At 38.9% G+C, this 19,727-nt stretch overlaps 5 protein-coding genes across 5 annotated transcripts; 2 read left to right on the top strand and 3 right to left on the bottom strand.

Annotated features, from left to right (window-relative positions):
* The first annotated feature begins 1,548 nt into the window (after positions 1-1,548).
* LOC125218813 (alpha/beta-Hydrolases superfamily protein) lies at positions 1,549-4,321 on the top strand. Its single transcript, XM_048120586.2, has 6 exons — positions 1,549-2,274; positions 2,426-2,611; positions 2,683-2,922; positions 3,096-3,313; positions 3,466-3,720; positions 3,809-4,321. Exons 1-6 carry the CDS (start codon positions 1,896-1,898, stop codon positions 4,058-4,060), a joined length of 1,530 nt encoding a protein of 509 aa, XP_047976543.1. The 5' UTR covers positions 1,549-1,895; the 3' UTR covers positions 4,061-4,321.
* Positions 4,322-4,403: 82 nt separating this feature from the next.
* IRX9 (Nucleotide-diphospho-sugar transferases superfamily protein) lies at positions 4,404-6,520 on the bottom strand. The gene is made up of 3 exons (XM_048120589.2): positions 5,241-6,520; positions 4,792-5,014; positions 4,404-4,700 (listed from the first exon to the last, which is right to left on the bottom strand). Exons 1-3 carry the CDS (start codon positions 5,879-5,881, stop codon positions 4,593-4,595), a joined length of 972 nt encoding a protein of 323 aa, XP_047976546.1. The 5' UTR covers positions 5,882-6,520; the 3' UTR covers positions 4,404-4,592.
* Positions 6,521-6,652: 132 nt separating this feature from the next.
* On the bottom strand, positions 6,653-8,363 carry LOC125218814 (protein OSB2, chloroplastic-like). Its single transcript, XM_048120587.2, has one exon. The coding sequence runs from the start codon at positions 8,249-8,251 to the stop codon at positions 6,977-6,979; it is 1,275 nt and encodes a 424-aa protein (XP_047976544.1). The 5' UTR covers positions 8,252-8,363; the 3' UTR covers positions 6,653-6,976.
* A 188-nt stretch (positions 8,364-8,551) lies between these two features.
* On the bottom strand, positions 8,552-13,651 carry LOC125185521 (P-loop containing nucleoside triphosphate hydrolases superfamily protein). The gene is made up of 12 exons (XM_048082070.2): positions 13,313-13,651; positions 13,011-13,131; positions 12,647-12,768; positions 12,373-12,464; positions 12,106-12,202; positions 11,853-11,933; positions 11,549-11,781; positions 10,852-11,046; positions 10,578-10,668; positions 9,522-9,644; positions 9,029-9,179; positions 8,552-8,947 (listed from the first exon to the last, which is right to left on the bottom strand). Exons 1-12 carry the CDS (start codon positions 13,391-13,393, stop codon positions 8,748-8,750), a joined length of 1,587 nt encoding a protein of 528 aa, XP_047938027.1. The 5' UTR covers positions 13,394-13,651; the 3' UTR covers positions 8,552-8,747.
* Positions 13,652-15,944: 2,293 nt separating this feature from the next.
* Positions 15,945-18,908, top strand: LPPGAMMA (Phosphatidic acid phosphatase (PAP2) family protein). Its single transcript, XM_048127580.2, has 2 exons — positions 15,945-16,737; positions 18,584-18,908. The coding sequence occupies exon 1, from the start codon at positions 16,066-16,068 to the stop codon at positions 16,729-16,731; it is 666 nt and encodes a 221-aa protein (XP_047983537.1). The 5' UTR covers positions 15,945-16,065; the 3' UTR covers positions 16,732-16,737; positions 18,584-18,908.
* Positions 18,909-19,727: the final 819 nt, after the last annotated feature.

Raw genomic sequence — 19,727 nt, 5'->3', positions numbered from 1 at the left:
GTAGGATTGACATTACAGTTTACTTTTTAGATTTAATTTTGACATTCCTTAAGCACTAAGAGGAATCAATAAAAGGAATAGTATAATTGAAAATTTAAATGATACTCTCTTTGTCCCAACAATTTAAATGGTATTCTTCCCATTCTTTTATAGTTGAGGCACTTCTTTTTGATGCGGAATTTAAAAAATGAATGTTTAATATGTTAAGTGGATAATTATTAAAGAAAATAAAATAAGAAAAATAAAAAAATATAGAGAAAATAAAGTAAAAGTAGAGAGAATAAAGTGAGAGATGAAATAAATTGAGTTAATTATTACTCCCTCCGTCCCATCGAAAATGACTCACTTTCCTTTTTAGTTTGTTCCACCAAATATGACTCATTATTAAATATAGAATCCCCTTTATTTCTAGTTCATACACTCTCTTTTACTTTATTCTCTTCACCCAACACATAAAATAAAATTATATAAAATCTATTAGTGTCTAATAAATGGATCATTTTCTTTAAGACGGAAAGAGTATGTATATATGAAAATGACTTCATCATAAGAAATTTTTTAAAATGAAAAAATAATTCAACTGGGAATTAAATTAAGGGAGTAATTATTATAGATTATATCGAAAATATTAAAAGGAATGGAACACGTGGTCCGCTTGGAGGTATCACTATCTCCACAGTACACATAGGACTGTGTGCCTAAAAACATAAACGTACCAAAGCTGCAACCTTGAGCACAGATCCACATAACTCCTACACCACTACCAACCAATTCCTAAACTAGGAGTAATTCATCTAATTTACTGTGCTTTGTAAATACTACTACTTCTAATATGGAGTACTACTAAAATCATATTAATATAATAATAGTTATTAATAGTAGTGATATTCTAAAAATACAGCATAGTTAAAAACAATGCAAGCTCTTTATTTACTGTATTTTAAAAGGAAGAAGATAATCCAGTTCCTTATTTTCGAACCAGTCACTACATTCAATCCAGTTCCTTATTTTCGAACCAGTCACTACATTCTAAGTTCGTTCTGAGTACCGTGAATGTGATAATTAAATAAGTTTAGCTCAACGCCTGCTTAATCAATTATAGCGACACAAGAAAGAATGCAACTGCAAGTGCTGTGGTCCATTATATGTTGTACTACTACTTCACTTTTCTCACATAAAGTAAAAGTTAATAAGTGAAGTAGAAGACATTAACTTTTAATTTTTGTTTTTTGACTAGAAGAAGAAGCTACATACTTTTTGCCTTTTTTCCTTACCGTCGTGAAACAATTGAGTAGTGACAGTTCCATTTTTATTTACTAATAAGGCCCAGATTTGATTCTTCGCTACCGCAGGATAGGTCGGTCGAGTTGTGGATTTGGATTCCATTATTTTCTCTCTTTTTTCCGCCTTTTCTCCTCTTTACTAACTTAAACTATTGAAAAGTACCAAAAAATTAAAGTTGACGTTACAAAAGTAGAGGTACCAGTCCCACGGGCCGGGCCACCATCATAGGAATTTCATAACTCAGCCCGACACATTGATCTTAGTACAATTTTAAATTTATCCTAAACTATCATCATTTTAAAAATCTTTTTCGAGATATCGATTTTGGACTAATCAAGTATCTAATCTATTAAAATAATGTTTTGTAATCCACACCAAATTTTATTGCTTTAAAGTAGAGAAGTTGAGACAGGTGACATAATTATTAGTCTAATTATATATTTATATCGTCGTTGTATTCTGCTCTTGTGCTCCGATTCTCTCTTTACAGCTTTTGCTTTTCTTATTGCATTTTCCCACAATTCTGTCTCTATTCCTCTCCGGCCATCGCTTGAACTAATGAGAAAATACGTATAAGGAGTGTATGTAGTTGTCTATATTCATACGTATTCATGGCAGTATCGGTGGAAATGGAATCCAACTCGTGGAGAGATGATCTGGCGAGCTTGGTCGAGGATACCGGGATAATATTCCCCGGGGATTCAACGACGCCGGACCTGGCGGAGGAAGAAGAGGCGGAGACTTTGAAGGATCAAATCAAGGGGTTCGCGGCGGCGTGGGGCGAGCTGGCGGTGGAACTAGGGAGAGGGTTTCGGGATGTCGTGCAGCAGACGATATTGACCGACGACTCTTACATTGTGAAGAAAAGCAAGGCTCCCTTGGCCGACCTCTCCCACAAATTTAGGTTTCTCAATGACTCGTTGCCCGAGGATCGCGATCCCCTCCACGTGTGGCTTGTCATTTTGTTCGTTTCTATGCTAGCTCTGGCTGGTAATACTATTTCTCTTAATTAATTTCTCCTTTTGCTTTTCCTGCTCTTTTATTTTTTTGAAATTCGTCATTAATTTTAGTTTAGGCAATCCAATCCTGCTTGTTAGGACATTCATTTGACTCTGGTGTGTTTAATGTGGTGCTGGTGCAGTTCTGAGTGTGAGTTCCAAACATGAGAGTGCTGTTTCATCGGTTTGTCTACATCCTCCCGGTGCTGAGCGTATACTGCTTCCGGATAATAGATACCTAGCCTATCATGAATTTGGAGTTACAGCTGATGAAGCCAGGCATTCCCTTATTGTACCTCATGGTTTCCTCTCTTCGCGATTTATTACAGGTATTCGACTGGTGTGCATTGTTGGAATAACAAAATATTCAATACTTAATGATTTCTAAAAAAATAACCAGGTACATTGGGCATCAAGGTGTCGCTGCTGAAAGAGTTTGGTCTTCGTCTCATCAGTTATGATCTTCCGGGTTTTGGAGAGAGCGATCCGCATCCTGATAGGAACCTTAACTCATCAGCTCTGGATTTGTCACACTTGGCAGAATCTTTAGGAGTTAAGGGCAAATTCTGGGTTTTGGGATATTCAACAGGCTCCTTACATGCTTGGGCTGCTCTAAAGTATATCCCAAATAAAGTTGCTGGTAATAAATACTCCACTATCCTTCCTGCAAGAAAGAATTATTAGTATAACTTAATGTGTTGGGAGCTGATATAGTTGCAATGTGAATTCCTGCAATGTTGTGACTAGCATAGTGTAATAAGATTTCTTGCGTTGGACCCTTCTTTGATGATTTAGGAATGCTCTTACTTGCAGGTGCCGCCATGCTTGCCCCATTGGTCAATCCATACGACTCAAGCATGACTAAAGAAGAGATATATAAGACTTGGGAGAACTGGACCAGACGGAGAAGAATGTTGTTCTATTTGGCTCGACGATTTCCAAAGTTCCTTGGTCACTTCTATCATCGAACTTTCCTCTCTGGAAAGCATGGTCAACTCGAAAAATGGTTATCTTTGTCACTGGCAAAGAAGGTAGTCTCATCTCTTCCTAGCAATGTACACCCACCAAATGGTGAACCAGTGATTGAAATGTACTCCTACAAACTATTGAGAACAAAGCCATGTTGTAAGCTTGTTTCTTTGCTAGTCTGTCTTAATAAGATTTTTCAACTTTTCTCGTGCAGGACAAGGATCTTGTTGAAACATCAGCTTTTGAAAAAATATGGCACCGGGATGTTGAGGAGTCGGTTCGCCAGGGAAATCTAAAGCCATTTGTCGAAGAAGCTACGCTCCAAGTGTCGGACTGGGGTTTCAGCCTCGTGGATCTGCAAGTACAGAGGAAATGTCCAAGAAAAGGAATCTTCTCATGGCTGCAGTTCATGTATGGCCCACCAGAATGCCAATTGGCTGGATATCTCGGCCCGGTTCACATATGGCAGGTCTGGATTTGCCCTAGAACTTGAATCCCAACTGATATCATTTAGCTTTATAGTCTTAATGTTTATTACTGCTGGTGTTATTGAACAGGGAATGGATGATATGGTGGTTCCTCCATCAATGGCTGATTTTATTGCTCGTATTCTACCAAGTGCTATTGTGCATAGACTCGAGGAAGAGGGACACTTCTCGTACTTCTCCCTGTGTGATGAATGCCATAGGGACATACTCGCGACCATTTTTGGAAAACCTCAGGGTCCCCTCAGTAGTGTAGATAATACTCTAATAGAAGACGGTGTACAAGAAGAGGGCTCAGCTCAGGCGGAGTCTGCAACTATATGAGATTGACATTTCTTGTTTTCAAAAACGACTGTAGATAACAGGGATGCTTCATTTTCTCAATGGAGCAGTGGAAAGGCACTGAAATCAGACACCTTCTTGAATTCCAGAGTCCAGGAGATAACCTTACATAGTTCTGACAATAGATGCATCAAATACACGAAAAATGTGACACCTCACTTGGTTGTGAGTACAACGTTATTTTTGTTAGTTGTCACTTCCCTTTTGCTACTTCTTATCCCCCAATAAACATTTCATTCTGCATTCTTCGAGCATGGTTATTTTATTTTTGAATGCTACTATCATTTTACTTCATGATTTTTAGTTTGTCTGAAGAGGCATATAGTTTATGCAGATACCAGAACTTGAACTATGACTGATTTTCATCAGTTTATACTTTCAAATACAACATTCATTAGAAAGAAATGTGCAAGTATATTTGGGCAAAAAAGGGAAAGAATGGGAAACTATATGAGTTTCAACAATGCTCATTTTTGTTCTAGTTATCTCTACTTAGGTAGGGGAGAGGATCTTATTACATCTTTAAATCCCAGAGTAAAACTTTGGAGCACCCCTCTGTTGGAATCCCCTTCAACTTGGCTTCCTCTTCAAGAACCTCTTTTCTTACAAACCCTATTGAATTCTGCAGTGCAATAGAAATGCGAGTTAGTACAAAAGTCTAAATTCTGATACCTGAGCTATTTCATCGATAGCATCTACAACTGGAGACATGCCTGAGAGGAGTCTTGAACGGATGAGGTGCGTCCCCATCTCTCCGGATCCCATAGAATCGAGCTATTGAAAGCGAAACTTGAGATGTGAAGAGGGAGTGGTGTTGCATCTGTCATCGTTCTCAAATGCCACCCCAAAACTTCTGAGGAATCACAAACCGGCCCTTCAATGACCACCTTCTGCTTGTTAGCACCAAGCTTAGCAATCGGCCATGTCCCAAATCCCCTAAAAAAGCACCAATCAATTTAATCCAACAAATTTAAAACCGGTTTTAAGACACTAACAGATGACAGTCAAGGAATCTTGGTCATCCAAGTTGATGAAATCTCCTACAGTTATAACAACTAGAGTTCAACTAAATTACCTAACCTCGTCCAACATATATCAGTCTTGATTTTGTTGAATACTGTATATATTTAACTGCAATAGTTAATCTTGAATAAGTACTTACTCAACTGCTCTTATCTCTTCAAAGAAAGCGAGGTCATAGACATTCGAAAGCCCCGCAAAATGGACGATTCCGGTGAGCCTGTGATGCTCAATGTGATTCAGAGCAGCATTTCTCTGAAAATCCATCTCGGAGCTCGTGTCAGTGAAGTTCTCCTTGAAAACAACATGCCTGCACATGATCCCACTTCTCCTCAGTATCTCAGAAACCTCTGAATCCTGCGACTGCTGCTCCACCACAATCCACAGCAATGGCTGTGCCACCAGCTTCAGCGTGCTGGCCAGCCTCCTAAGCAGTGGCCCACGAAGCCTGTTTCTCGTGGTCGTTGGTGTGATGACGATCAATAGCTTCCTTATGTCTAACTCCTCTGTCTCTTCCTTATCTTGCTGAGGGGCCATCTTGTTATTGTGCTCTCCCTCAGCCGGTTCTGCTTCGACCTTCAAGCTTACGTTGAAACCCTGCATTTTCTCTTGGTGGAATGCCTCAATCGGCTGTGGCGACATTGTGACATTACTGGGAAAGATTGAGTTTTTGCTGGTTGGGGCGAAGCCGGTGAAGAAACCCATCATGAAACAGAGCAAGAAATGGATTGTGGCTTTCGTCCACAAGTGCCCCCTTTTCTTCGATCTGTCTAAAGATCCCATATCTTTGAGGTCCCAGAAATAGGGTTAGATTGCACAAGAAACAGCTTCTGAGAGTTATCAGAGACGTGCTTCGATTAATAGTTGCTTCTCATTGGATTATTGGGAAGAAGAAGGATTCTGGGATGAGATTTATGGTTGAAAACCAAGAATGGAAACGATATAGGTTCTTAGAAATGGCGGGGATTGAGCTAACCTATAATAATTTATGGTGAAGGTGTAGTGAATAGGAAACCACATAATTGGTGAAGGCTTGCTTGACAGAGTCATGCCTTGAAATCTAAGAAATTCAGGAAATAAATATTGCTTTTTTTGCACCAGATAGTTGTTGAGATGTATGTTCTCCACCTAAAGTTGACAAGAAAAATTAAGAGGAATCAACGAAATTCTATTAATTAGACTCACGCATCATGTTAGTTTAATAAAAACCTTTACATCTACCGGTTTAAGGTAACACAAACAAAGATAATTCAATAAAATGACATTGAAAATGCATTTTTTTAAGCAGAGGAAGCTAAACAAGCTATTTATACGAAAAGAAAAACAACTGACTTACTACTACGATATCTCTAAATTTTGATCACTAAAGCACAACACATCACCAAAACACAATACTAATTACCTACAAACAAGTGAATCATTAAAAATATGTATGGTGAGAAGGAATTGTTATTTAAATCAAAACACAAACCTACTATCACAACCGCTGTGAATGTGTTAAAACAAAGATTCAGTTCCCAGAAAAACCAATGAACAAACAGAAATTACTCACCCTTCACGCTGAAATATAACTTCATAAAGTTGATAGCATCAAAATTGCAGTAAGCAGAGAAATTGCACAAAAATCTGCTCACCTGCAAACAAGTTACACCTAAAATACCAACATCTTTACAAACGGATTAGGACTAGAATCTTCAAACATTTCAAGCAGATCAGTTTCTCCAACTGTTGCCTCACAATATTATTCATAGCTAACCACTACTCAAAATAATACTACTGTAGTATTTGTTTTCTAAAGACTCCAAATATTCAAGACAGCACCGCCACATCAAGTATCAGTCACTCCTAGCTCTTCAAAATTTTCAACATGTTTCTTCCTCAGGCAGTATTTTGGCCACCTCTCACAGGCGGTAGCTTAGAAAGTACCCAATCCGGTGATTTGTCCAGCCACAACACTTCACCCGTTTCTTTGTGACGGAAGTCAGGTGCTTTTCTATTTTTCTTTCCCACCCTGTTGTCCCACCATTTGCCAGGGTTTTCAACCAAATCCTCCCAAGAATTCTTAGGATCAGTGTTCTGTTTCCTCTCACTATCACCTCCATAAACCTTCTTCTCCACTTTCATCTCCTTAACATCAAATTCCAGCTTTCCAAGCGTTGGGAGAATCCATTTCGGAGCACTGCTGAGCCAAAGGGACTCCCAAGTCCCCTTCTTCTTAAAATCGGGGAATTTCTCTTTAACCAAGCCATTAGCTTTGTGGCTGCGATAATCCCACCAGTCCAGGGGCTGCTTCACAAGATCACCCCACAAATCCAAGATTTGATTCGTGTCTTTCTTCTTAGAAGCACCCTCCCAACTGTTGTGACTACCATCAACATTTCCATTATCCACAGCAACCACTTGTTGCGTCACTGCCTCAGCTTCATACAATGGGATTTCCTTTGCACCACCGGATTCAACTTGAGAAATCTGATTATAATCGACATCATCAACATTCCTACTCCTAACCCTACCAAGCTCTTCAATCTCCACATCCGGATAAGAAATCACTAATCTTGTATCCAAATCACTCTTATCAAATCCCTCAACAAAGTTGACACTCTCAGCCATAACATGAAACTTTCCCAGACTCTCACTCGACACACACCTCAGCGGATCCACACTCAATTGCCCCGAAACAAAAACGCAATCATTCTGCTTGACATGACAAGCCGCAACATGAGCCAAATCTCCCTCAAACACAACAGGAATCGACAGAGAAGCCCTCCTACCATCACCCGCCAGAGAAACCACGGCAACGGTGAAGTTTTTCCCGTCAGAATCAGTCACAAATTTAACAGGAAGCGCAACATTACCGATAAAACTGAAATTATTGGCAATTTTAGGGTGGTAGGATATCGGATGAGGCCTAGGCCAGATCGGCGGCGCGTCGGCTTGTTTCTCGATTGTCTGCGCGAAACTGAAGGATTTGTCAGTAGGTTTCCGTTGGGTCCTGGGCTTGGTCACCTTTTGAACTGTAGTAGCAGATCTGGTGGAGTAGAAGTTGCAATGCTGAATAGGGGGAATGGGATGAAGGTGAAACAGGCGTCTAGTTGATGAAGAAGAGCAGAGCATAAGACGGGCTGATTGCTTTGCTCCGGCTACTAAACTCATCGCAAGTTTGGGGAATGCTTCAGAAAAATCGAGGATTTATTTAGGGTTTCAAGAGGGTTTAATGGGAGGGAAACGTACTGGATAATGGTGTTACGGTGGTGCTCAATTATTTGCAGAGATTTAATTATTGGGATTTAATTTAAATGTCACATTGATTTATATATTTGCCGTAAAAAACCACCTTCCAAAATTCACATATTTTGGGATTTAATTTAAATGTCTCATGAGAATAGTGCTTCCAAATTGCTATGCCAAGTGTAGAGCGTAAACTGTAAAGGAACATAATTTTAGAAATGTAAATAATGGTATAAAACATTTGCTTTCATTTCAAACCTGACAATCCAATATTACATACTACTAGTATAACTGATAACTAGAAATCAAAGAACGTTAAATAATGAAATTATGTTATGCGATTGGCACGAAAATTACAAACAAAACAAGGAGATCAGTAGAAATTCTGGACCCATATGATCTTATCATGTATTGGTATGAATTAATCTTGAGGCTTGTTAGAAATGGCATCCCTATGAGGCCTGTACTTCCTCCATTTTTTCTTGGCTAAGGCCATGATCCAAGCAGGAACCTCACACCCCGAAGCTGCCATTACATTCGCTATGTTCCGTAGATAAGGGACATCGGCCTCAGTATACAAAGTTATTGCTTCTCCGCTCCTCCCAGCCCTCCCAGAACGCCCTTTCAAACACAACAAATATTAGTACAACACAGCATTCAATCTGCACACAACAGATCACCATACAATAAATGGCAACTTACCAATCCTATGAACATATGCAGCCATAGATTCTGGAAAATCATAGTTGATTACACAATTGACGCCTTTGAAGTCCATGCCCCGCGCAATAACATCAGTGGCAACCAATACCCATGTTTTCCCAGATCGAAAATTATCAACAGCATTTTCTCTCTGCGTTGGCAGACATGGATCAGTGAATTTCCACATTGTGATAGTTTGGGAAACACACGCGAAATTAAAAGAAAAAGTTCCCAGCAGAACCTAAACTTGAATAAGTATAACAGGAGTAAACAATAGATGCTCAGAATATATTATACAAATATGCAGGCCACCATACTTCAATTGACATACATCCACCGATTGTGAAAATAGACTGCAGTATGTCTCCCCCAGATATAAAGGCATTACGAACTTTTCCATATTACACATAGAAAAAGTACCAGTATTTGGATAAGCATATATGAAGCATCTACATGTAATTATGATCATTGTATTGAGTAGAGACAAAGTCACCTGCATTTCTGGAAGATCAGCATGTATGACATCAGCTCTGATATCATCATATCGCAGTTCATTATAGAGTTCTTTAGCTCGCTCCTTGTTTTGCACAAAAATTAGCACTGGGGGGTTCAAACTCTGTCATACACATAAGGATACAAATTGAGTCAGAACACAAACCCGAGTGAAGCCAAGTGAAAAAAAGGAGTTTGAAAAAATATTGATGTAATGGAAAATGGTTACTCAGGAGTTTGTCCTTGTGGAAATAGATGTTACCTAAAGAGGGTAATAAAGAGTTGCAGAAAAAAACTCACCAGTCCATTTGATCGAAATGTAAACAAAATTATATTTCTATTCAAGTATAATGTAAAAGAGGCCACCACAATATAATCCCCCCATTTCACACATATATATGAATATAACTTTGACCCAGGGTCGTTTACAGCAGGCTGGCCTCACAATCCCATCATGACAATCTCAGATGCAGGTTTAACTTCATATCCATCCAAGTTTTCGGGAGATCATGGTAAAGTTAATATTTCCTAAATTCCCCATCTTATCTAATAAGAGATCACAAAGAGCCAGATACTTCAATCCCAGAATCCGGAGAAGGAAAAGTTGGGATCTTTTAGGCAGTCAGCTTGGTAACTTTAACACATAGCATGTAATGATTTTTGGTAGTTCAGCTGTAAATGTATATCAGCTTGTCAGTGTGGCGCATGATATGAGACAGAACAATGGTCAATGGAGACTAAGGAAGTCTGAGGATGGTGAAATGGCAAGAGAGATAGAAAAAGTTTAGCAAAAGAACTATGTTAATATCCTTGAGTAGTTTGGAAATGAGTAATATGTAGGGGGGTTATTTGAAGTCAATAAGTAGAACCAAGCAACCTTAGGCCACGTAAGAGAATTAGCAAAACTACATAAAACAATTTATTCTTACTTCTTAGTTCCATCCTTTTAAGATCAAACTTCAAAGTCCATAAAATATAAGAGGATACACCTCTGTCCTCCAATAAAATGAAACTTAACAAGAATAAGTCATACAGCAACTTCAAGCAAGAACCTTACCTCAGCAAAGCTTTGGCGAAGAGCAAGAAGCTTGCCTTCCTCACTTCCTACAAACACGAGCTTTTGCTTAATTGTTTCAGAAGCAGAATTCCTGTTGCACATATGAAGGAGTAGCCATTTAAGTGCAGGAATAAACAAGACATTTAAGTTAATTATATGGATAGAAATGGTAGAAGTTGCATGCATTATCCAGTAAATCAGCTAACAATGGGTCAAAATAGATATAACAAATTAAACTTATACAAGAAATCACAATTCAGTGGTCGTTTCTTACTTTCGACCGATAATTATTCGGACTGCATCATGCATAATTGTACGTGCAAGCTCTTCAACGGTATCAGGTAAAGTAGCACTAAATAGAGAGCGCAATATTGAAGGATTTGAGCATGCTTTCACCACTGCATCAACCTGCTTCACCAAACCTAATTCAAAAAGCTTGTCAGCTTCATCCAGGACAAGAAATTCGACCCTGCACGTAAGAGAAGGTCACATTACCAATGAAGCCAAGGCCGATTCACAAAGTCATCGAGGGAGCAGGATCAAGAGAGTATCAGACAATTATTCAGAAAATAAGTAATTTATCCAGCTCAATCAATGTGAGTGCATTTTCTATCCATCCACTAAATAAGATAGGCTGCTTATTTTCACAAAACTGCTTGTGTTTTTTATTCTTTTCCGGTGGGAGAGGTTGCCCCTGCCCCCACACAACATTAAACCTTTAGTTCCAAAAGTTTCACCTGCTCATGGCTAAAGGTGAGAGTAATAATAGAGAAAGTAACTTGAATTAGTAACCCAACCCTGGTAAATGGAAATATGAAGAGACCAGAATTTTTTCTCCTTAAGGCCATTACATAGACTCACCCAATTATGGAAAGCCCAAACATGAAGACTAGAATACAAACACAAAGTCAAAAAGGTTTTCAATATTTTTACCATTTACAAAGGCCCACAATATGGTTTAGGTATCTTACTTGCTCAAATCAAGCTTTCTTTTGCGAACTGCATAGTGCACCCTATAAGGTGTCGATATGAGAATGTCACAAGGCTGCTTTGAAAAATCAACACTTTTAGTGAGCTGCTTAGTCATTAGCTTGATGTAAAACTTCTTGCCTTTAACCAACTTTTTGCATTCTCGAGTAGTCTGAGCTGCTAATTCACGTGTTGGGCAAAGGATCACTGCCCGAATGCCATCCTTTGAAGCACGCTGAAAGAAAGTAGTGTTAGCAGGACTTCAGGGGAAAATGGGATTAAAAGTCTAGTTTAACAACTGTATACCTCAAGTTTCATGAGGATTGGGCAGACAAATGCAAAAGTTTTTCCAGAACCAGTAGGTGCACAAGCAAAGCACTCCCTTCCCTGGACAATTTATAAAAGTAACAGAATTTACATATTTTGTGGAATAACAATTAGTTATAACATGGGGCAATAGATTAAATGAAGCTTGCAAAGGTCTGAGTCAATTATTCAAGTGGGAAGTTACTACTGAAAAACTAACATAAGAAGAAGTAGCTCAAATGAAAGATCATACAGATAACAAGACTGGAATAGCCTGCCTCTGGATCGGTGTCGGCTCTTTAAAACCCAGTTCCCCCAAATTGCGTAATAAGTATGATTTGCAGTTATGCCTGCATAGAGATTTGCATGTGGAATTTTCATAAATAACTCTTAAAAACTTAAAAAGTTTAACAAATTGAGTACCTATTATCCGGGCACAATAAAAAATATATAAAGAAGTTGAACAAAGCATCGGATGAATGAACAAAGCTAGCAGCAATGGAGTTTACATCATCATTACCTTAATTTCAACTCTGTGAAGCTCTGAAGGGGTGATGGGATGTTACTCCCAGAAACATGAATGTTATGTTTCTTCCGGAAAAGAGCATCCCTCTGACAATACAAAGAAAGAGATGAGGAAGCAATATCTTACGCTTTTCTTCCATGTGATTATGCTAAAATGTAATTATAATCATTAAAGGCAAAAAATTTATACATCCCTAACCTCTTTTACAATTATAAGAATATATATAAACCAATGGCAGCAAATGATGAATGAGAATATAGATCAATACCTCCAATTGACGGTGATATTCCTTCTTCCCAAGTAGAAGTTTGTCTTCATTGGTTTCTTCCATTTGATCCATTGCTTTTTTTGATTTTGAACTTTTGAACACACTAAACCCTTCAACTGGGTCTGAAAGCCAAGACAATGAAAAGGCAAAAGTTAGCTCAATGCCTCAATGAATAGCTTAAAATACCTTGCACCCCTCTCTATTACTTGGACTTGAGAACTCAAATTACACACAGAATTATTCACTGCGCTACCCATCTCACAACATAACTAATTAGGCAATGTGACTCTGAACTTCGTAGTTTCAGTAGGTATAAAATACTTCCATCACAGCAAATCACTTAAAACATAACACGAACTAGTACCCGAAGTTGCTTTTCTCTTTCTCTTCTTATCAGTACGCACCATCGCAACTTGCTCGCTTTCAAGATCCGCATTTTCGAGCAAAGCCGGTTCATCTGTTGCGCAGTCAACCTCCTTCTTATCCTAAATCACAGAAAAGGCCCAGGAAAAGGAAAGAAAAAGGTTGTAAGAGCATTGGAAACTGAATGTTCAAGGAGCTTCGGTTACAGGAAAATCCACATTCCGCGGGTAACATTTCGTGCCTACCAGATTTACGAGAGGGGATAAAAAATTATACTTATTCGCGTAGTTTTCTAAAAATTACCTGAAATCTGGCGAAATCAGGAGCGAACTTTTTGCGATTGAAAGTGATACCGGAGAAGAGAAAAGAGGTGTCCTTTTCCATCACAAATTAATCAAAGTGAAGCCTTGAGAGAGCGTGAATTTTGATTCTTGAAATCACAGGTCTGGGCTCTCCTCTCAATTAGCAAGCGAGGCAAAACCTTTTTCGGGGTTTAGCCACCACGAAATCGAGTTAGGGTTTTGCAATTCAAATAGGAAAACACGCTTGTGCAAAAAGCAGCGGCCTTGCCAGAAGCGCTTTATGATTAGCGATGAGGCAGGCAGTGGAGCAGGAGGCGGGTGAGGGATGCGGGTCGGATATGGAGGCGCCACTTTAAAATTAGGATTGCAGGTTGGCGTCAGTTTATTTATTTTTTTTTATGAATAAATAAATCAAATAGAACCCAAACCAAAACGTTTACATCATACGCTCGGGCATACCCGAGGAAGTACCAAGAGAAATAGCCACAAGTTGACTAGTACAAAACAACATGGTAAAGACCAAGAAACGAATAACACGGGGCAAACCCCCAAAAAGGACGATCACAGTTCAAGTCACCTATCTATACTCAGAGTGGGTGGGCCTCATTAAAACCCTTGGGAAAAAATTTCATAGGATAAAACTCCTCAAGGGGAAAAAGAGTACCATGATGAGTTACTCAAAGTGCATCGAATATCAAAATATCCAAAACCTGTAAACTCCATCATTTGTCTATAAGGTGGAGAAGAACATGCTCATGCGGAAAGTGTGAGTACAAGATGTTGTAGGTAGCTTCTTTGATCTCAAAGATGACCCTAGTTGTGTCCCAAGTTTTCCCATCAAAGATAATCTTGTTCCGGGTTCTCCAAACGATTACTACTGTAGCCATGAGTGCAATCCTCTTCGCCATCTGGATAATCTGTAAAACCTCGAATCTGTCGTGCTGTCCATTTGATGACACTCCTAATCGTCGTTGATCTCCTCGCAATGCCGAGTCAAAGCATGATCTTCCCCCAAATTGTCCAAGTCTTCAGGCACTTGAAGAAAAGATGATCCACTGATTCTTCCTCCCGTTGGCAAAACTGACAAGTGGCATCCAAATTCTCCAAAAAGCGGAGGCGATCCAATGTGGAAAGACGTCCTCGAAGTGCGAGCCAATTAATGAACGAGTACTTAGGAGGGACAAAGTCCTTCCAAACATACTTAGCCCAGAAACGTCTCTCACCTCTCGGCCTAAAGTCATTAGCCTCATGAGTCCCTTTTCCCGCAAACCATGTGCTCCAGAGGGTTGTGATCTTGTTTATAGTGCACTTGTCCAACATTTCATCCTATTCGCGGACAGATGAGAGAGAGTATAAAACAAAATAAATAATACTACTAAATTTGTGTTTAATAAAGACAATCTTTACGTAAAGAGCTCACACACGATATGCAACATATCATTTTCCAATAATATACTCCCTCCGTTCCACGTTAGATGTGTCGTTTTTTCTCCCATTTTACAAATATGATACCCCTCTGTCCACGAAATATTGTCCATGTTCGACTCGGCGCGGATTTTAAGAAATGTGAAAAAAAATGAATTAGAAAAAGTTAGTGCGATGTAAGTCCTACATTTATATATTAATTTTATAATAGAATATGAGTGTAATGAGTTAGGGAAAAGTGGTGTCTATTTACCCAAAAAAAAAAAAACAAAGTGGACAACATTGGTACCAAAATGACAAAACTGAACAACATTTCACGGATGGATGGGGTGAGAGTAAAATAAGAGGGAGACCAACATTTCACTAACTTTTTCCACCAAAATCAAATAATTTCTTAAAATTCAAGCTGACAAAAATGGTAACAGCGGACGGAGGGAGTAATAACTTACTAGTATCATAATGGTAGAGATGACATTTTATTCCATGACATGATAATTCGCACGAACAAACATGAAGCTATTCAGTTGAAATCTGATAAGAACCCGATAATTTCGGATTGGATTATGGTTTGACTTTACTAGGATGGGTTGATAAGATAACTATCCAATTAACATGATTTGGCCGCACTGCATTTCTCCCTTTGCCGTGAAAATGGTGCAACTCAGCTCCTTCTCGTCGGCGGCCACGGTGAAGTGAAGGCTAGTCGGGACCCGGGAAGGTTGATTTTCAGTGGGGCGGATCTCCTAATACAACATTCCTACATCATTCTTAGTCCACACTCACAACAAAATAAAATAATCTTACAATCACTTACATATTTATAAGATTATTTTGTTTTATTATGATCATTGGAGTAGGAATGTTGGAACATATTTATAGTTGTGAGTGATGAGTATAAATGGTGTAGGAATGTTGGAGCATATTTATAAGATTATTTTATTTTGTTGTGAGTGTTGAGTATGAATGATGTAAGAATTTATAAGATTATTTTATTTTGTTGTGAGTGTTGGAGTAAGAATGAGTAGGAATGTTAGGAGATCCGCTCCGGATTTTGAACAAGTGTAGAATTTGGCTGTGTTTTAATTTTTGACTAATTTAAATGTCAAATATTTTTATATGTCAAATTTTGTTATTGATTTTTGGATTCAATAATTTATGTAAAATATCTTCTTTAAATCAGACGTGGGATTAATCTACATCGTGGATGCACAAAACACTTTCCACAAGTCACATTACAAATAAAACAGATCGAAACAAACATTCCTCTCTTCTCCCTGAAGAATTGCCTTGCCGACGCCCAAGCCAAGATCTGATTTTGATTGAGTTTGGATGACGAATTCTCTGAAAGCCGTAACCCTAACTCACGTCCGGTACCAGAGGGGCGATCAGCTAGGGCATTTCCTGGCATGGATTTCCCTTGTCCCCGTCTTCATCAGCTTCGGCGGCTTCGTCTCCCACTTCATCTTCCGCCGCGAGCTCCAGGGCATGTTCTTCGCCATCGGCCTCCTCATCTCCCAAGTCGTCAACGAATTCATCAAGACCTCCGTCCAGCAGGCCCGCCCCGAGACCTGCGCCCTGCTCGAGATGTGCGATTCCCACGGCTGGCCCTCCAGCCACTCCCAGTACATGTTCTTCTTCGCCGTCTATTTCACCCTCCTCACCCACTACAGAATTGGCTCTCTCTTCCGGAATCAGATGGCCATGGTTCTCCTCGTCGTCTGGCCGCTCGCTCTCCTCACCATGTATTCTAGGGTTTATTTGGGCTACCACACCGTGGCGCAGGTCTTCGCCGGGGCTGCCTTGGGGATCGTTCTCGGTGGGGGCTGGTTCTGGGTTGTCAATAATTGCTTCAGGTGCCATTTCCCCGCCATGGAGGAGAGCGCCATCGGCAGGCTGCTTTACGTCAAGGACACTTCGCACATTCCCAATGTGCTCAAGTTTGAATATGAAAACACAAGGGCTGCCAGGAAGGAGGCTTGTAAGCGCTCGGATTGATTATGGGTATGTTAATTTCCTTATGGTTCCAGTTCAATTTGGATTTTATTTCACTAACAGAAATTGGGGCTGATTTTCGATACTCCTTGTTTTCAGTGTCAATCTTTTTGAAACTCATATTGTAATTGATATTGCAACATCATTGTGGATTTAGAGTTTGGTATGGTTACATTAGACAAAATTAGCCAAGTTAAATCAGTTTGATATGGTTTAGATTGGACCGTTGCTTGTGTAGTGCATATGCCTCATTGCCATCTAGGACTCCATGTTCCGTTTTTAGCATAGAAAATGATGAGAAGGCTGAAGAGAGACATTCTAGTTTTACATAAGTTGATTTACCATATTTCATGTGATAAACTCCTCTTGCTTGATTCTGAAAGGCCTTAATATCGTGGAGTAATTGACATTGTCTAAAATAGCTCCGAAGCTTGCAAGATAGGGCTGTTTGTGTGATTGTATCCAGGGACTTCTTAGCTTTGCAAAATACTCTGAACATTTTCACGATCAGTTTGGGAATTTGGAAAGGAAGACATGTTCTGTGCAAAAGGGGTTTAGAATTGCTGTTGGATGTTTTGTTTGGTTGGGCTGCACTTGAATCCCTTTAGGAGAGGTATGAAATATAAAAAGAAATTTTTTTGAAAGCCCAAAGTTTGTACTAAGCAAAATGAATTTGAGAGAAGTGCATCAGCCTATAAGTTCCATTAAATTTTCACATTAGATTTACTCTAGTGGACTTCCATGTCTAGAAGATTTACTCTAGTGGACTTCCATGTCTAGAAGTTCAATTGGGTTTTAGACACCCACAAATTATAAATTGGATATGCTTGCCTTTTTTAGCTAAGTGTTTTTTAATGGGATAGGAAGCTTTTAAATTTGGTACAAATGTGCTCCTTGTTTAAGAACTGTGATATAACAGCTACCATGTCCATGAGGAATGCCTCACTCGCTGACATCTATTTTAGAAATGTAATTATTTAGTTGATCTTGACTCGTGGTGAGAATCATGAGATCACAATTTCTCAACTTAGATCCATCCTAAAACATTCAACAATTCAGTTGGATGCTGAGAAACTTCTCTCCTTCCAAGCTCTGCCAACTCTATTCTAACTTTTTGAAGAAGTGTGGCCAAGAAGAGCGAATGATCCCATCTTCTAATGTGACTTTCAGTGCAAACAAAAGAATAACTCCATATCTTGAATTAATTATCCTTCCATTTCCATCCATGTGGCAAAACCGAAACACATCAAATAAAAGAAATCTATCCAAGCACAAAGTACATGTTAGAAACACAATTTACACAATCTAGTGTGCGAGATAAACATTTAAAGTTTTACATGACTTCACTATATAGGATGCTGGCTTAAGTAACTTCACGAATTCACTTTTCTAAATAAAGAAATTTTAACTTGACAATATGCAGAAAGAACCTGGCCTTGATAGTTGGGATGAAGGACCATATGCTAATGTGAGATTGTTGATCATTTGGTTTGGCTCTACTGTTAAATGGAGCACTTTTCTCTTCAAATGCTCACTTTACTCTCTTGCTTTCACCCTTATTGAATGCGTATAAGTTCATAATGGTTTCCTGTTTTTTGATAAGACAGAGGTCATTTTTGGATGCATGCAGCCCCTTCTTGTAGTTCTTACTCTTATTAATTTGTTCCTAGACGCAAGATGACATGGTTTTAGCCGAGCTCTATAGCTCCCTCACTCGGTGCATATTGATATAATTTTTTATACTTGAGTGCTTACAAGCACACTGAGTTGGACATAACATAAGTTGGAACACGCCCAAAATACAACATATTGCATCTTTGCACAAATATTCACCCTATTTCTTTTCATGATGCAGGATTTGTTGGTGCTGCTAAATTATAGGAAGTTAGGAAGTGTTTAATTTGGTTCGCTCAAAGAAAGCTACGGGCAGCAAAGGAAATAGGAAATGTCATTATCAGTAGATGAAGGGGGCTGGTTATTCATGGTGTGGGATGAGATCCTGGTGTCTTAACACTAACAGATAAATCACTAGTCTGTTCCGTGGAATAATCTGTGTCACCCTTTCTATAACCCTATTTGGTGCTAACGTTATACATAGATCAAAGCAGCTGCATTTGCAGTTGCTGCATAGATTGAAAAACATTGCAATAAATGATGGAATTACCGATTATTGTAGTGCACTTTGTTGTGTTTGCAAGGATTTGTCAATTGGGCTACTTTCAATATTTCGCATACTGGTTTCGTTCGTCGTGAGAGTGAAACTAGTCTCAGGTCCTTTTCTGCTCTTTTGAGTTGAATTCAAGTGTTTTCATTTAAGAAGGCCAATTGTTAGGGCTTTTTTCTTGAAATAGACGAAAACAAGAATTAGCCTCTCAAAATGGGAGATTTTTAAATAATTTTCCGAAAATTACACATCTTAATACAGTTCTTATGTCGGAATGTTTACCAAAAGCTCGATTCTGTTGTACGCCTGTACCGTTGGACTGAATGTTCCCTCATTTTCATTGTTTTGAATCTCAACAAAAAGTGATGACAATTTACATTCTTGTGAAAATATTTCAACGAAATGATGTAATTCTCTCTTTGATTGCTGATTGTTCGCACACAATTATGAATATGTATAGAAAATCCATGCTGCCTACTTGTGTTTTTGAGATCAGGCTCTTGCCTCAATTGCACTTGGGTTTCGTCGAGCTTTGCCTTTAGTTTATAAAGTTAGTTTGTTTATATTTATTGTTTGTTTTAGTTTCATAAAGTTCGTTTGTTTATACTTCCTCCATCTCCAAAGAGTATGAACTTAGGGTTCGGCAAGGGTTTTAATGTATGGAATCAGTGGCGGACGCAGAATTTTAAAGTTGGGGGGTCCAATTTCCTTGTAATAATTGTAAGGTATTTTTTATGGCGGGGTAGCCAAAAGTTGCGACACTATTATGATGCGAGGGAAATGAATAATGGGATAGATTTAATTAAATGATATAGAAACTAGATATATGTATATA

Source organism: Salvia hispanica, chromosome 1, assembly GCF_029641045.1.
Source record: "Salvia hispanica isolate PSC_SH4W2 chromosome 1, Shi_PSC_v1, whole genome shotgun sequence".
NCBI classification, from domain to species: domain Eukaryota; kingdom Viridiplantae; phylum Streptophyta; class Magnoliopsida; order Lamiales; family Lamiaceae; genus Salvia; species Salvia hispanica.
Note: the sequence above shows the minus strand (reverse complement) of the source record. Positions and strands in the feature narration are given on the sequence as shown.

Coding starts and splice junctions, on each gene's coding strand:
- LOC125218813 (XM_048120586.2), top strand. CDS start 1,896: ATGGCAGTATCGGTGGAAATGGAATCCAACTCGTGGAGAGATGATCTG. Junction 2,923..3,095: donor TATCCCAAATAAAGTTGCTG/GTAATAAATACT, acceptor TCTTACTTGCAG/GTGCCGCCATGCTTGCCCCA. Junction 3,721..3,808: donor GCCCGGTTCACATATGGCAG/GTCTGGATTTGC, acceptor GTTATTGAACAG/GGAATGGATGATATGGTGGT.
- IRX9 (XM_048120589.2), bottom strand. CDS start 5,881: ATGGGATCTTTAGACAGATCGAAGAAAAGGGGGCACTTGTGGACGAAA. Junction 5,015..5,240: donor GAAGAGATAAGAGCAGTTGA/GTAAGTACTTAT, acceptor GTGCTTTTTTAG/GGGATTTGGGACATGGCCGA. Junction 4,701..4,791: donor CCGTTCAAGACTCCTCTCAG/GCATGTCTCCAG, acceptor ATTGCACTGCAG/AATTCAATAGGGTTTGTAAG.
- LOC125218814 (XM_048120587.2), bottom strand. CDS start 8,251: ATGAGTTTAGTAGCCGGAGCAAAGCAATCAGCCCGTCTTATGCTCTGC.
- LOC125185521 (XM_048082070.2), bottom strand. CDS start 13,393: ATGGAAAAGGACACCTCTTTTCTCTTCTCCGGTATCACTTTCAATCGC. Junction 11,934..12,105: donor CTATTCCAGTCTTGTTATCT/GTATGATCTTTC, acceptor TAAATTGTCCAG/GGAAGGGAGTGCTTTGCTTG. Junction 9,180..9,521: donor CTGATCTTCCAGAAATGCAG/GTGACTTTGTCT, acceptor CTGCCAACGCAG/AGAGAAAATGCTGTTGATAA.
- LPPGAMMA (XM_048127580.2), top strand. CDS start 16,066: ATGACGAATTCTCTGAAAGCCGTAACCCTAACTCACGTCCGGTACCAG.